At 33.2% G+C, this 13431-nt stretch overlaps 1 protein-coding gene and 1 pseudogene across 14 annotated transcripts; both read left to right on the top strand.

The window, feature by feature from the left end:
* Window positions 1–4235: 4235 nt before the first annotated feature.
* On the top strand, window positions 4236–9490 carry LOC145035039 (uncharacterized). Of its 14 annotated transcripts, none has more exons than XR_013678286.1 (9): window positions 4238–4371; window positions 4450–4601; window positions 4713–4764; window positions 5116–5208; window positions 5349–5679; window positions 6701–6801; window positions 8309–8373; window positions 8842–8922; window positions 9458–9490. XR_013678286.1 is itself a non-coding variant. In XM_078983611.1 (7 exons), exons 5-6 carry the CDS (start codon window positions 5363–5365, stop codon window positions 6771–6773), a joined length of 390 nt encoding a protein of 129 aa, XP_078839737.1. In that variant the 5' UTR covers window positions 4238–4371; window positions 4450–4601; window positions 4713–4764; window positions 5116–5208; window positions 5349–5362; the 3' UTR covers window positions 6774–6796; window positions 6867–7152. The 14 variants fall into 14 exon arrangements, 3 of the variants coding, with proteins under 3 accessions (XP_078839737.1, XP_078839738.1, XP_078839736.1); XR_013678285.1 differs by lacking the exon at window positions 9458–9490 and adding an exon at window positions 9085–9166; XR_013678292.1 differs by lacking the exon at window positions 9458–9490 and adding an exon at window positions 6211–6256 and having other exon boundaries at window positions 6701–6796; window positions 8842–9166.
* A 1947-nt stretch (window positions 9491–11437) lies between these two features.
* On the top strand, window positions 11438–13431 carry LOC145035038 (delta(24)-sterol reductase pseudogene; annotated as a pseudogene).

The following is a 13431-nucleotide window of genomic DNA, read 5'->3' as shown; positions in this document are numbered from 1 at the left end:
GTGAATTTTGGCTTCGCCAAATTCAATTTCTCGGCCATGTGATTACTGGTAACGGTATATCAGTAGATCATACCAAAATTTAAGCCATTCAGAATTGGGAAGCGCCTCGTAATGCTTCTGAAATTCATAGTTTCTTAGGTCTCGCGGGATATTACCGGAGATTCATTAAAGATTTTCCGTGTATAGTTGTATCTCTCACGAGTCTTACACGAAAGGAAACAAAGTTTGAATGGGGTGAAGCCCAAGAAAAAGCTTTCTCAACTTTAAAAGGTCTTTTGACTCATGCTCCAATCTTATCACTTCCAGAAGGTGATAATGATTTCTCAGTATATAGTGATGCTTCTGGGTTGGGAATCGGTTGTGTATTGATGCAATGTGGTAGAGTAATAGCCTATGCTTCAAGAAAATTAAAAGAGTATGAAAAGAATTATCCAACCCATGACCTCGAACTCGCTGCAGTATTGTTTGCCCTAAAACTTTGGATGCATTGTCTTTTTGGTATAAAATGCCAATTGTTTACTGACCAGAAAAGTCTCAAGTATATATTCAGTCAGCAAACTTTGAATATGAGACAACAGCGAGCCATGGAGTTGATCAAATACTATGACTATGAAATTTTGTATCATCCTAGAAAGGTCAATGTAGTTGTCGATGCACTTAGCAGGAAGGCTTATCATAGTAGTGTGTGTTATGTTATTACTCACACTACCGTAAATTTCACTATTCTTGATGAACTAAAGAAATGGAAAGTAAAGGCCTTAAAGTCAGAAATTTTGAAGAAGGAAAGGATGATACATTATGCTGATATTTTACTTGATGATCCACATAGACTGAAAGTATTTAAGAATCCGCTATGGATTCTAGAGATTGGTGGATTAAGACAGAAGATTTTGGATGAAACCCATAAGTCTAAACTGTCAATACATCCTGGTACAAGTAAAATGTACTATGATGTACGAGTTGATTATTGGTGGCCTAGGTTGAAGAGAGATATTGGAAGATATGTGCAGGAATGTTTAGTGTGCTTACAAGTCAAAGCGGAACACCAAAGGTCATACGGGAGTCCAACAAGTATTAATGTCCCTATGTGGAAATGGGAAGAGCTATCCATGGATTTTATTACCAAATTGCCAAAGACTGCGAGACAGAATGATAGCATTTGGGTAATTGTTAACCGACTAACTAAGAGTGCACATTTTCTTGCCATGCGTGAAACGGATCCAATGGAGAAATATGCACAAGTATACTAAGATGAAATTATTGTGAGACATGGCGTGCCACTAAAGATTATTTACGCTCGTGATACTCGCTTCACTTCTCATTTTTGGGTTAGTATGCAACGTGAATTAGGATCTCAGATCACTCTTAGTGCATCTTGTCATCCCCAAACAGATGGTCAAACGGAGAGAACAATCCAAACAGTGGAAGATATGCTTCATGCATGTGTCTTAGAATTTGGTGGTAACTCGGACAAATACTTACCTCTTGTCGAATTTTTATATAACAACAGTTACCACACTTCAATAAAAATGTCACCATATGAAGCATTATATGGTTATAACTGTCGTACTTCATTATGTTGGCATGATGTAGGATAGAAAATGCTTGGAGGCCCTGAAATGATTCAAGACACCACTGAAAAGATCCAAATTGTACGAGAAAGAATGAAAGCAGTCCAAGATCGACAGAAGTCCTATGGAGAAAAGAGAAGACGGCCCATAGAATTCCAGGTGGGTGATTTTGTAATATTGAAGTGTCCCCATGGAAAGGCATTATGCGATTTGGGAAGAAAGGAAAATTGAGTCCTAGATTTGTTGGTCCTTTCAAAATCATCCAAAGAATTGATAAGCAAGCATACCGTTTGACATTAGCGGAAGATTTGGCAGGTATTCATGATGTTTTTCATGCGAGTTAGATGCGCAAATATTTAAGCATATATGATGAAACGGTCCCGTTATCCGAGGTGAAAATGGATAATAAGTTAAGGTATGTAGAAGAGCTTGAATAGATCGTAAACAAAAGGACGACTGAATTGCGCAACAAAAAAGTGGATTTAGTGCTTGTCAAGTGGAAACACGAAAGAGGCCCAAATTATACTTGGGAAAATAAGAAGGAGATAAGAGAGAAATATCCCCATTTATTTAAATCGTTGCAATTTCGGAGACGAAATCCTCAAAATGAGGAGGTCTTTGTAACATACATGTTATTAACCTAGTTTAATTATCGTGTTTTGTAAAGCTTATTAGCTTAAAATGAATAATATTATATGTTTTTGAGTGTTGAGTTCTAACAAGATAGCTATTACAAGAATTGAAGTAAAACTATGTTTAGAATCATTCAGGAAGTATTGGAAGTCTTATGAGATTCCGATCAAAAGTCAACTATTGAAATTTAAAAAAAATCTAAATTTATAAATAAGTAAAAATAATGTTATTGAAAGTTTTATATTATCTCGGTAGAAACATTTAGGCGAAAACCTCACTGAAATTCGAGTTATAACAAAGAAGTTATGACTTATTGAAGTTTTGCGATAGAACCGGCACGATGTCGTATGACGTAAAACTAAGTTTATGATAAACTACTTTTAAGCCTTTATCATCTAAATGAAAGTCATAGTACTCATTAAACCGATAAATTTCATAAAAAGAACGTCCAAATCTGACTTCGTATGACAAAGTTATGATTTTTCTAAGTTTCAGTATAACAGTATGCAGCTAAAAACTCGAAATAAAGATCGAGTGATTTTTAGCCAACACAACCTAAAATAGAATCGAATGTCTCGTCAATAGTAGTACAATGGTAAAAAAGACAGACGAAAACGGACGTCGGATGAAGAAGTTATGAATTTTTGATGGATTTTTCTATCCCAGTCTGTTAAAAATATAATATTAAAAATAAAGTCAAAATTAACCGACCGAGTTTAAACAAAAGTTGTAGAGCATAATTTCACCTACGTGTGCATATAAAGAACGTTAAAAATAGAGCTCGTATGTGAAAGATACGAATTCTTGAAGTTTTAAGCACAAACTTCGAGGCTGGTCTGAAGGTGTATGCCCCGCGTACCGGAGAGTTACTCCCAGCGTACTTGTGTAAGTACTCTGAAGTCCGTCACCTTCCCTACTCCTCCACATGAGTGCCATGTGTCGTAGCCTTGACGCGTCCGATCTGGTCCACTTCGTACGCCCAGCGAAGAAGTTTGTGAGGCAGTACGCCCCGCGTACCAGAGAATTACACCTAGCGTAATGCTGAGCCTCGGGCACTATAAATAGAAACTGTAGGCTTCCAATTTTAAGCTAAAAAATTCACTCTATTGCACCCTCTACTCTCTCTTAATTAACCCTAATACTCCCCCCCCCCCTGAAGCCTAGGAAACATTCCCGACACTCGAAGCAAGTCCCGACGCACCGAAAACCCAAGAAAATAATATTTTCAAATTGAAACTCTGCCCACATAAGGCCTGGTTTTCAACAAAAATCTTCGGTTTCGTCACAGAAAGTCATTTTAGAGACAAAGTGCTGCCCAAATTATCATTTTATCAATCGAATATTTCACGGTGAGTTCAATATAGGCACAATTGTATGTTATGTGTTATATGTACAATGTGCTTTCCCGTGTTATTATGATAATGAGCTATACATTTGAACACGAAGTGAATGACTAAGCATCACTTGGGTATTGGTATGTAGCCTTTGACAATGAAGTGAATGAGTAAGCATCACTTTGGCGTTGACAGAATGCTAGATAGGGCTGAAAGCCTATATCTGACTGTAAAATGTTAATTCAAAAATCGTTTATTTTTCGTGCATGTTGGGCAGAAGTCTTATTGATATATATCAAGTTGAAGTTCTTGTATCTCACTAATTGTAAATCTTTGAATCAGATCATTTGTTGATATGGAAAGCTTGTCATATGATTCACATATGCTTTTTTTGTTCTTTGTCCCTCTTTGCTTCAGTCATATTGAAATGTATATGACATAACGTTATGTTGTAACTGTTGTTGAACTCACTAAGCGTCACTCGCTTATCCCTCTCAAATTTTAAACTATTGCAGGTGATAAACATCCAGTATAGTCATGTACTGATAGATTATATAGAATAGATAATATTATAACTTTTGTATTTAGTGTATACATTTGTCGGAAGTTATGTAATACATAAAACTTTCTAAAAAACTTAATAATTGATTTGTATCCGATCTTTTTAAATAAGACCATACATGTAAAATATGTTTATAATATGCTTTTAACATGTTTGGAGGAATAATTGTAAAGGTACTAGGGAAATAGTAGGTCTCACATAGGGTCACCCCATCGATTTCATACATCAAATCGATCCTATGTGTTCTTCCTCCTCCGATGGAATCTGGCCTGTAAGTCCCGTAATTATGATCGTTACGCTTTTGATTCTATAACCGAATGGGTTTTTCATCTTTGATGTTTTCATTCAGGAATTGTAGTTGAAGTGGAGAATTTTTATGGCAACGATAATAGGGTTCTTGGGTTCTGCATCTGGAACAATTGGTGGTGGCGGCATTTTTGTCCCCATGCTTACTTTAATCGTTGGGTTTGATACCAATTCTACTGCTGCTCTTTTCTAAGTGTACGTTTTCACTTTCTCTGTTTTCTTTTTCTTCATTTCAGCCATTATTGACCTACCAAAATTGGTTACCATGTTTAATTTGCTTACATGGACAAATTTTTCTTGTACCAGTGAATTGCCACCAAATGTTAGGTCTAGTTAGAGTTTCATCCATGACCCCAAGGTATCTCTCTTTCTATTTGTCTCTTTGTGCATACACATACATGTTTATTAGCAGTGGTTTCATGTATGTTTTATTGTAAGTTGGTTTTCAAGCTGTCTGATGGTTTCAGAATGGACTAACAATCTATTTTTTTTTATTAAATCCAACACACCGAAAGCTTTTCAAAGGCATCATATAGAACCCTTTAACATGAAAACTTTGTAATCATCTTGTTTGAAAAGAGAAATGAGAAAAGCCTAAAGATGGTTTGAAGTTATGCTAAATGGGACTTGAAATGCTTATATAGCTATGTAGGTGTGTGTGGTTAATGGTTGTGACATAGTTTTAAGCAAAGGAATTAGTTGGTTGTAGGTTGCATGGGATACAGAAACAAAGGCCCAAATAAAGTTATGTTTCAAGATAGTAGCAAGTAAAGATGTGGTGTGTATCAGATCGTTCCAAAAGGTATTCATTTCATTATATCCAAAAATATAAAGAAGCAACTTAACTATCATTTGTACCTAAAACACAAGTATGCTTTGCGATCTGTTATAACTGTTGTTAACCTGTTTGCTATGTTAACATTTTGTGTTAATATATTGCAGAAAAGTACAAGTCCATGGATGTATATGATATCGAGGAGGAAGATGAAGAGGCATTTTTAAAGGGCTCTTTAAAAGGTTTTCCTTATATGAGATACACACGTGTATTTCAAGATGATTTATCGACATCACATGAGGATAATTTAGACCTTCCAAAATTTGGGATTGTTGATGAAGATACACCAGTGGCTTCAGAAGTTGATGATCAGAGGAAAGACTATTGTAATGATGTTATTCCATCCAATAACAAACTCTTTAGTGATGATTATTTCCTTCTTGATCAACAAGAATATTTTTTAGTGACAGAACCCTACAACAAATCGACAAGGGACAGGTAAGTAATTTTACATTTTTATCATAATCAATTTTCTTTCAACAACTTCTTATCTGCTTATCCAAAATCCAAATCCAATTATTTTGATATCAAATTAATCAGACAATCATACTTATAGTAATCAATTTTAAAGATCGTATCCAAATTTGATGACATTTTATCAGCTCGACATTCTAATATTTAATTTTAAAGATATTTAAACATCAAATTTAAAGAATCAAGAAATCGACATACTTGAAGATTTACAACAAATAGAGGAGGTATTTTTCTAGATGATTCAGCTTTTGCGAATTCAAGAAATCTTGCAATATGATCAATTTTATGGGGAGATAAGAAAACATCAACACCAGTTGGGTAAAAACCAGCTTGATTTTAAGCATTTTCTTTCTTTTTAGCTCTGTAAACAAAAATTTTTGTAAAAACTCTTATATTTGAAAATGAGACAATTAAATGTTAAGTTTTTAGTCATAACTTATACCTTATTTAATTATGCCTTACATCTCTTTTTCTTGATCTACCTCCTTCATCAAGTTTTCATTGGTCAAATGAACAATCGATCTCGCTCCTGATGTTACAGGTAACAATCATTATTCTTTGTTAATTTGGTACAACGTTAATTTAAGCTAGGGTTCATTGCAAATCAATAGATTTTTTCCTTAGGGGTTGTTCAAATCCGGGGTAATAGTAATAATGAGAAATTAAGTTAGTTATGTTGAAAAACGATTTGGAAAGGTAACTTTTAGTTGTTTTGATCATTTTTTAGATGCTCATCCATAAAAATAATATATTTCTTTTGATGTTCTGTTGATATTTAGCCTGTTATTATATTGAAATGAAAATATTGAATGATTTGAGCCACTTATTGTAGAACAGAAGAATTTGCATATGAAAATATTGAATGATTTGAGCCACTTATTGTAGAACAGAAGAATTTGCATATGAAAATATTGAATGATTTGAGCCACTTATAGTGATGAACTTGGTTTGAACTTTGAAAGATCCTTTTTTTTATTGTATGCAGGTGGGTTGATGAAGTTATCCCAGATGCCCATTGGGTTATGAGCCAAGAATTTATAAATAAGCATAAGATGTAATATGTGGCTCATGACTCTCTTCCGTAAGGTTAACCTACCCTAAATTATATTCAACTTGTTCTTCATAACCCATTGGTGTTATTTATCTTGAAGGGGTACATGATGGAAAAGTTCACAATAATCTCTATTTCTCTATGCACCAGTCATGAAATTGTGTATATTCCATTCGATTCCATCCAACCAAAAAAATCTTTTTTTTCCTTTTGAAGGTTGTTATTGGTATTTGAGCAAAACATGTTGTGGGTCCCTTTGATAAAGTTGTTAACTAAAATTCTACTATTGGTGGGATAGTGGTTAGCATCATGATTAATGGCCTTTAAAAAAAAACCATTTAATCATTAATTTCTCTAAATTATAGTTCTACTAAATTATATTTAAATTTTGTTAGAAATGCCTTTTGTACCATTGGACATTTAACGAGAGTTGTTGAGCATTGCATTAGTGTTCTAAAACTGAAAAGTAAAGTATGTTACTCGAGAAGTTATTGTCATTAAGGATTTTTTTTTTTTTTTAAAAATATATCATAACATGGTTAGATTTTTAAGAATATGAACATTACAATCAAGGAATCATGAGGTTCATAAAATTTAGATGGTGTGGATGCATATTTTTTCGATAATTTTTGGTTAAGTTACTGTCAAAACTGTAATTTAACAAAAAGAAAAAAAGTTAGGTGGCATTTTTGTTTTATAAATAATGTGTCTAACAACCATAAAAATCTTACTTTTCTGTCCCCAAAACAATATGCCAAATGACCATAAATATAATCTGTCATTTTTTTTAATTTTATGTCCCAATAAAATCAGTTGGCATATGGGCTTATTTATGTCAAACCGTTTTCTGGTCATTTTGTCCCAAAATTTAAATTTGTCCTAAAAACTCAGTTGTGAAGATGCAGTAGGGCTCACAGATGGTATCTTTTTGTCTCAACACTCGCTAGAAAAATGGTGGCTTTTTGTCTTTTTTTTCCTTTTAGAATTTCTTACCCTACTACGTTGCATATATTTCCTGCAAATAAACACATCTTACAGATCATATGAAAAAAAAAAAAAAAAAAAGTTATTTAGTATATTCAAAGTTACACAAAACTAATTATAAGTTTTTTGTAATTTTCTCAATGTACGATGCCCTAAAAAGAAAAAACAAAAGCGTAATGTCATAATGGAATAAATGAGAGCATGATGCTAAAATAAACCAATAAACGAAAATTTGTTGCTATTCTTTGTGCTAAATGCAAGAAATCATAAGATATTTTTTAATGTGTGTCTTATAGCATCCTACTTTCATTCGTTCATGTTACAACATAATACATAGAAGAGTCTATAAATAGCAACATACTTCTATTATAAAATCATACTTTAAATGCAAGTAAGTTACTCTAATAAACAAATAAATGAATGTAAGATGTTATTGTTGCACTTAGATCTTTATATATTGTAGCACCATACTATACACCTTCCGTCTTTTTCATTTATGGGTTGTTTAGATGGTTTTTTAATTTTTGATCTTTATAGAAGAGTCTATAAATATTGCAGGTAAAAGAAGAGAAGGTTAAAGCTTTCATCGGCATGCTTAAAAGCTCTTAATAAGATTACCTTTGGTATGGGTTTAACTCGGATATGAATTTCAAAATTAAACATTTCACAACCTTTATTGTCACCAACTCTTAACTTTTTAAGCAAATACAGCTTGTGTATTACCTAACTATAAGTTTTGTTGATATTAATTTATAATTAAAAATTTGCAAGATTGTTGGTGAATATGCTATGAAGCTTAATGAGAAACAAGTGACAAACTTTCTTAGGGCTACATGCCAACACCCACATGAAAGGGAAAAAGCATCATGAATGTATGAATTTTATAACCTAAATTTTTAAGGATGCAATAATAAGTTGTATCTACCTTTAAGTATACAATAAAAAGATGTGTCTACCTAGCTTAAAACTTTTAATTATTCCATTTTTAGAGATCCAATAATAAGTTGTATCTACCTTTAAGGATGCAATAAAATGATGTATCTACCTAGCTTAAAACTTTTAATTATTCCATTTTTTTAAAAAAATTGTAGAGTGGGGTTTCGGGTTGGAAGCGCGAACATGTCACAGAGATTTATTAGTTTCACGAGAATTTGATGCTACAAACTTGCCTGGTATGAGGACTTCATTTGACTATTTGCTTTTTCTTTTTCATATGAGTGAATCTAATGATTCCGTTTAGAGATTTTTTTTATAGATGATGTAATTAAGAATTTGAAGTGTTGATATAGAAAAAATAAATAATAGTTTTATTACTATGTTTAATGTTATTATAGGAGATATGTAGAAGAGGAATGCGATTTGATTCCTATGTCATCAGACTTCATTTGAAAAATTCAACGCATTTGATGATCTTTATCTTTCATTGGCCTTAAATTCCACTTAATTTCATTGGGATTGTTTTCATACTTACTTTGAATATTAAAATAGACATATAGTGATAATACTATAATACAAAACATTATACAAATTAATATTATAATTAAAATTCATCCAAAAACAAGTTATTTCAATAGACAGATACAAGTAACTATGTTAATTCTTCTTGAACTCTTGAAGCATATCCACATGTGTTAGTTGTTGATAATACAACTAACGTTGATTATTTCTTGTGAAAAGTGAACTCATTTATACCTATTATTCATTCAGGGAAGGATTTAACTCGACCAAAATCTACAAAAGCATTGGAGTTTGATCAAATAAAGCAAACACATACATTTTTATAGATTAAATGGGAAGTCAACACCTTAGTTTATTATTAAAAGACCAAAATATCATCTTTCTTTGATAACTAACGTCAATATTTTCTTGTACGAAATGAACTCATAAAACACGAGCATGTCAATAAAACCGTGTTCGTCTAAAATTGTGCTTCACCATCTTGATGTCAATGTGATCAAATGTTCATGTAGTTATAGTTCTTAAAATTTGATTTGGTTTGTTTTAAAATGTGTTATATTATTTTCTTAGCAGCTTGGATTGATTTATAAAAAATAGGATATTATTGTAAAATTTACTTCTATAATTATATTTAACATATTCATTATTTAAAAAAAAGTAAATATAACAAAGAAAAAATGTCCCTTCCTGTTAGACATGATCATTTGATAAGTTCAAAACTACCAATCATAAACACAAATTAATATAAAATCTTACTCAACTCCTTTGAAAAACTCAATACTATATCTATTGACATTTTCTGAATGAACTCATAGATATAAAATCGACCTAGTTTTTCAACCGAATGTTTGCTAAACGTATTTTTATTAATTGTATTAACATTGTTGTTTTGAGGGATAATGTTAGAGTTATTTACTAAAATGATCATATTTTGAATTCATTTATATTTATTTAGATACGTCTTCACTCATGTCAGTTATTTGTTGTTGTTTCTCGCCACACAGGTAAAAAAAGCTTGAAGGTAATCACATGTAACGAAGAAGGTCGTCTACCTAATAAAACAAAAAAATATTGTCTATAAAAAGGTCCTTCAACGATTATAAATATTCAGACATTTTATTGTTTTTTTTTCAATCATTTCAATATTACCAATAATGATTTCTCTTAGGAATTTCAACTTTAAATAAAGATGGATAGAATCTAATGAACAAAATGTGATTAATATGTGTGCTTAATATTATAGTAAATGAAATAAAAAAGCCAAAATCAATCATTTTTATTTCATATTAAAATGGTCATTTTAACTGAAGTGCATTGCTATGAATTGCTTTAAAATTGCTTATTTTTTTCAAATCATTTTTATATGGTACCAATACAGCCCCATTAATATCATTTTACCTTAAACATTTACATTTTAACTAAAATATGCTTAGTTTAAGCCAATTTGATCTAATGTCAAAATGGCATATACTGGAAGCACATTGGTAAAACAATGCCCTAAAAATGCATATTTAACACAATTATCACCTCATGCAAAAATGGACTTTTTTATTATTAATTTTACCTTTCCATAAAGTATCCCATTTCCACCAAAATCTCCTAACTTTAGTCCATTATTCTTGATTTACTAACGGAAGTTTGTTGGTATAAATTGCTCTAAAATGACCTTTTTGCACAATTTTGACATGCACCCTAATCAGTTTTTTTTATACTATTTTCACAAAATTTACTCATTTTCAACCATCATTTCCATATGTCAAACTAATATGATAAAAGAATCCTCTTCTGTTTTCAACGGAGGTAATTCCCTGTATATGTTTTTTTTTCTATGACCACTAACAAAAATCAAGAACATTCATTATCAAATGTTGCATTATACTTGCATAAATCCATCTTCACTCATGATCGGTTATATGTAGTTGTTTTTCACGTAAAAAGACTTGAAGGTACTCATATATGACGAAAAAGATCGTCCAACTAATATAACAAAAAATATTGTCTACAAAGGTCTTTCAATGGTTATAGATATTCAGACATTTCATTTTATTTTTTAAACATTTTAATATTACCAATAACGTGAAGTATGTTTTTGTTACTTTATCTTTTTTTTTTTTAATTATTGTGTCAGATTTTTATAATTTTATCTTTATTTTTATTAATTCGGGTCAAATCAAGTATATATATAATACACGAAGTTTGAGGCATTCTAATTTCTTTACTCCTCAAGAGTGTGAATTGCAACATACCCCTCAAGAGTGTGAACATCAATGAGTACCCTTCTTCAAAGTGGGTTATTTTAGTCTCCTGTTAGCGTGACAAGATCTTGATCTCCCAGAATGTCGAATCACGAGACTCCAATGATAAGACCAAAGAGGAAGAAGGTGTGGGTCGATTACCTAATCCAATTCCGATGGGTTGGGGTCATATTTCTTTTACTTCCAATGTCTCTTATGTTGGACATGTTCATATATCTTGACCAAGTTATATCACAACGGAAGTCTTACAAGCATCGCCAAAAGGAACACAACAAAAACGTCATAAAAGTCATCAAAAGGTTGAAGGAAAGGAACCCATCGAAAGACGGTCTTGTCTGCACAGCCCGAAAGCCCTGGGTTACAGTAGGCATGCGAAATGTCGACTACAAGCGAGCTATGCGCTTTGAAGTAGACCTTTCAGACTTTCGTAACATTCTTGCAATCGACCATGATAGAATGATTGCAACATGTGAGCCGTTAGTGAAGATGGGTCAGATTACAAGGGCCACTGTACCAATGAATCTTGCACTTGCGGTTGTCCCAGAGCTCGAAGATCTTACGGTTGGTGGACTCATCAATGGCAGCGGACTCGAGGGAAGCTCGCATTTGTACGGGCTTTTCTCTGATATCGTTGTTGCTTATGAGATCATTCTTGCAGATGGACGGGCTGTTCGTGCTACGAAAGATAATGAGTATTCTGATCTATTTTACGCGATTCCATGGTCTCAAGGGACCCTCGGTTTGCTTACTTGTGCTGAAATCAAGCTTATACCCATCAAAGAATACATGAAGGTAACATACAAACCTGTACGAGGTAACATAAGTGATCTCGCAAAGGGATACATCGACTCTTTTGCTCCTGAATTTGGAGATACCGATAGCGAAAAAGTTCCAGATTTTGTAGAAACTTTGATCTACAATCCTCATGAAGCTGTTTGCATGACGGGAAAGTACGCCTCCAAGGAAGAAGCGAAGATGAACTGGACTAAGATCAACTATATCGGTTTATGGTTCAAGCCATGGTTCTATCAACACGCTCAGACAGCACTCAAGAAAGGCGAATTCGTTGACTACATACCGACTCGAGAGTATTATCATAGACATACTCGAAGTTATTTCTGGGAATCGAAGCTGATCCTTCCATTTGCTGATCAATGGTGGTTCCGAATCCTCCTTGGTTGGACGATGCCACCAAAAATCCCTCTCCTAAAAGTCGCCCAAACCGAAGCCATGCACAACTATTATCACGACATGCATGTCCTTCAAGATTTACTTGTCCCTCTTTACAAGGTTTCTGATGCTTTAGAGTGGGCACATCGTGAAATGGAGGTATATCCCATTTGGGTTTGTCCACACAAACTCTACAAGCACCCATATAAGACCATGGTGTATCCTGAGCCAGGGTATGAGCAACATCGCAGGAAGGGGGACACCACAGACGCCCAGATGTACACAGACATTGGACTCTACTACGCACCAGGATCAGTCTTGAGGGGTGAAGTATTTGATGGGTCTGATGCAGTCCGTCGAATGGAGACCTGGTTAATTGAAAACCATGGGTACGAAACACAGTATGCTGTCAGTGAACTTAGCGAGAAGGAATTCTGGAGGATGTTTGATGGAGCGCTTTACGAAAAGTGTCGAAGGAAGTATGGAGCTGTGGGGAACTTTATGTCTGTGTACTACAAGAGCAAAAAAGGTAGGAAAACTGAAAAGGAAGTTCAAGAAGCCCTCGAAATTCCGTATGTTGATGGAACGGATTAATCAATTCAATCGTACTATACCGGTGAGCATGTTTCATCCAACTCGTAATTAATATAGTAATGATTCTCTTAAATCAACAGCCGTGGGGTCGTTACATAATAAAGGTTCAATCTTGAACTTGTTTAGTGTGATTGGAACTTGTTTAGTGTGATTGGATTTGATAAATATTATTTTGTAGTTATTTTAATTAATTTTTTTTTACAA

Source organism: Lactuca saligna, chromosome 3, assembly GCF_052625555.1.
Source record: "Lactuca saligna cultivar CGN05327 chromosome 3, ASM5262555v1, whole genome shotgun sequence".
NCBI classification, from domain to species: Eukaryota; Viridiplantae; Streptophyta; class Magnoliopsida; order Asterales; family Asteraceae; genus Lactuca; species Lactuca saligna.
Note: the sequence above shows the minus strand (reverse complement) of the source record. Positions and strands in the feature narration are given on the sequence as shown.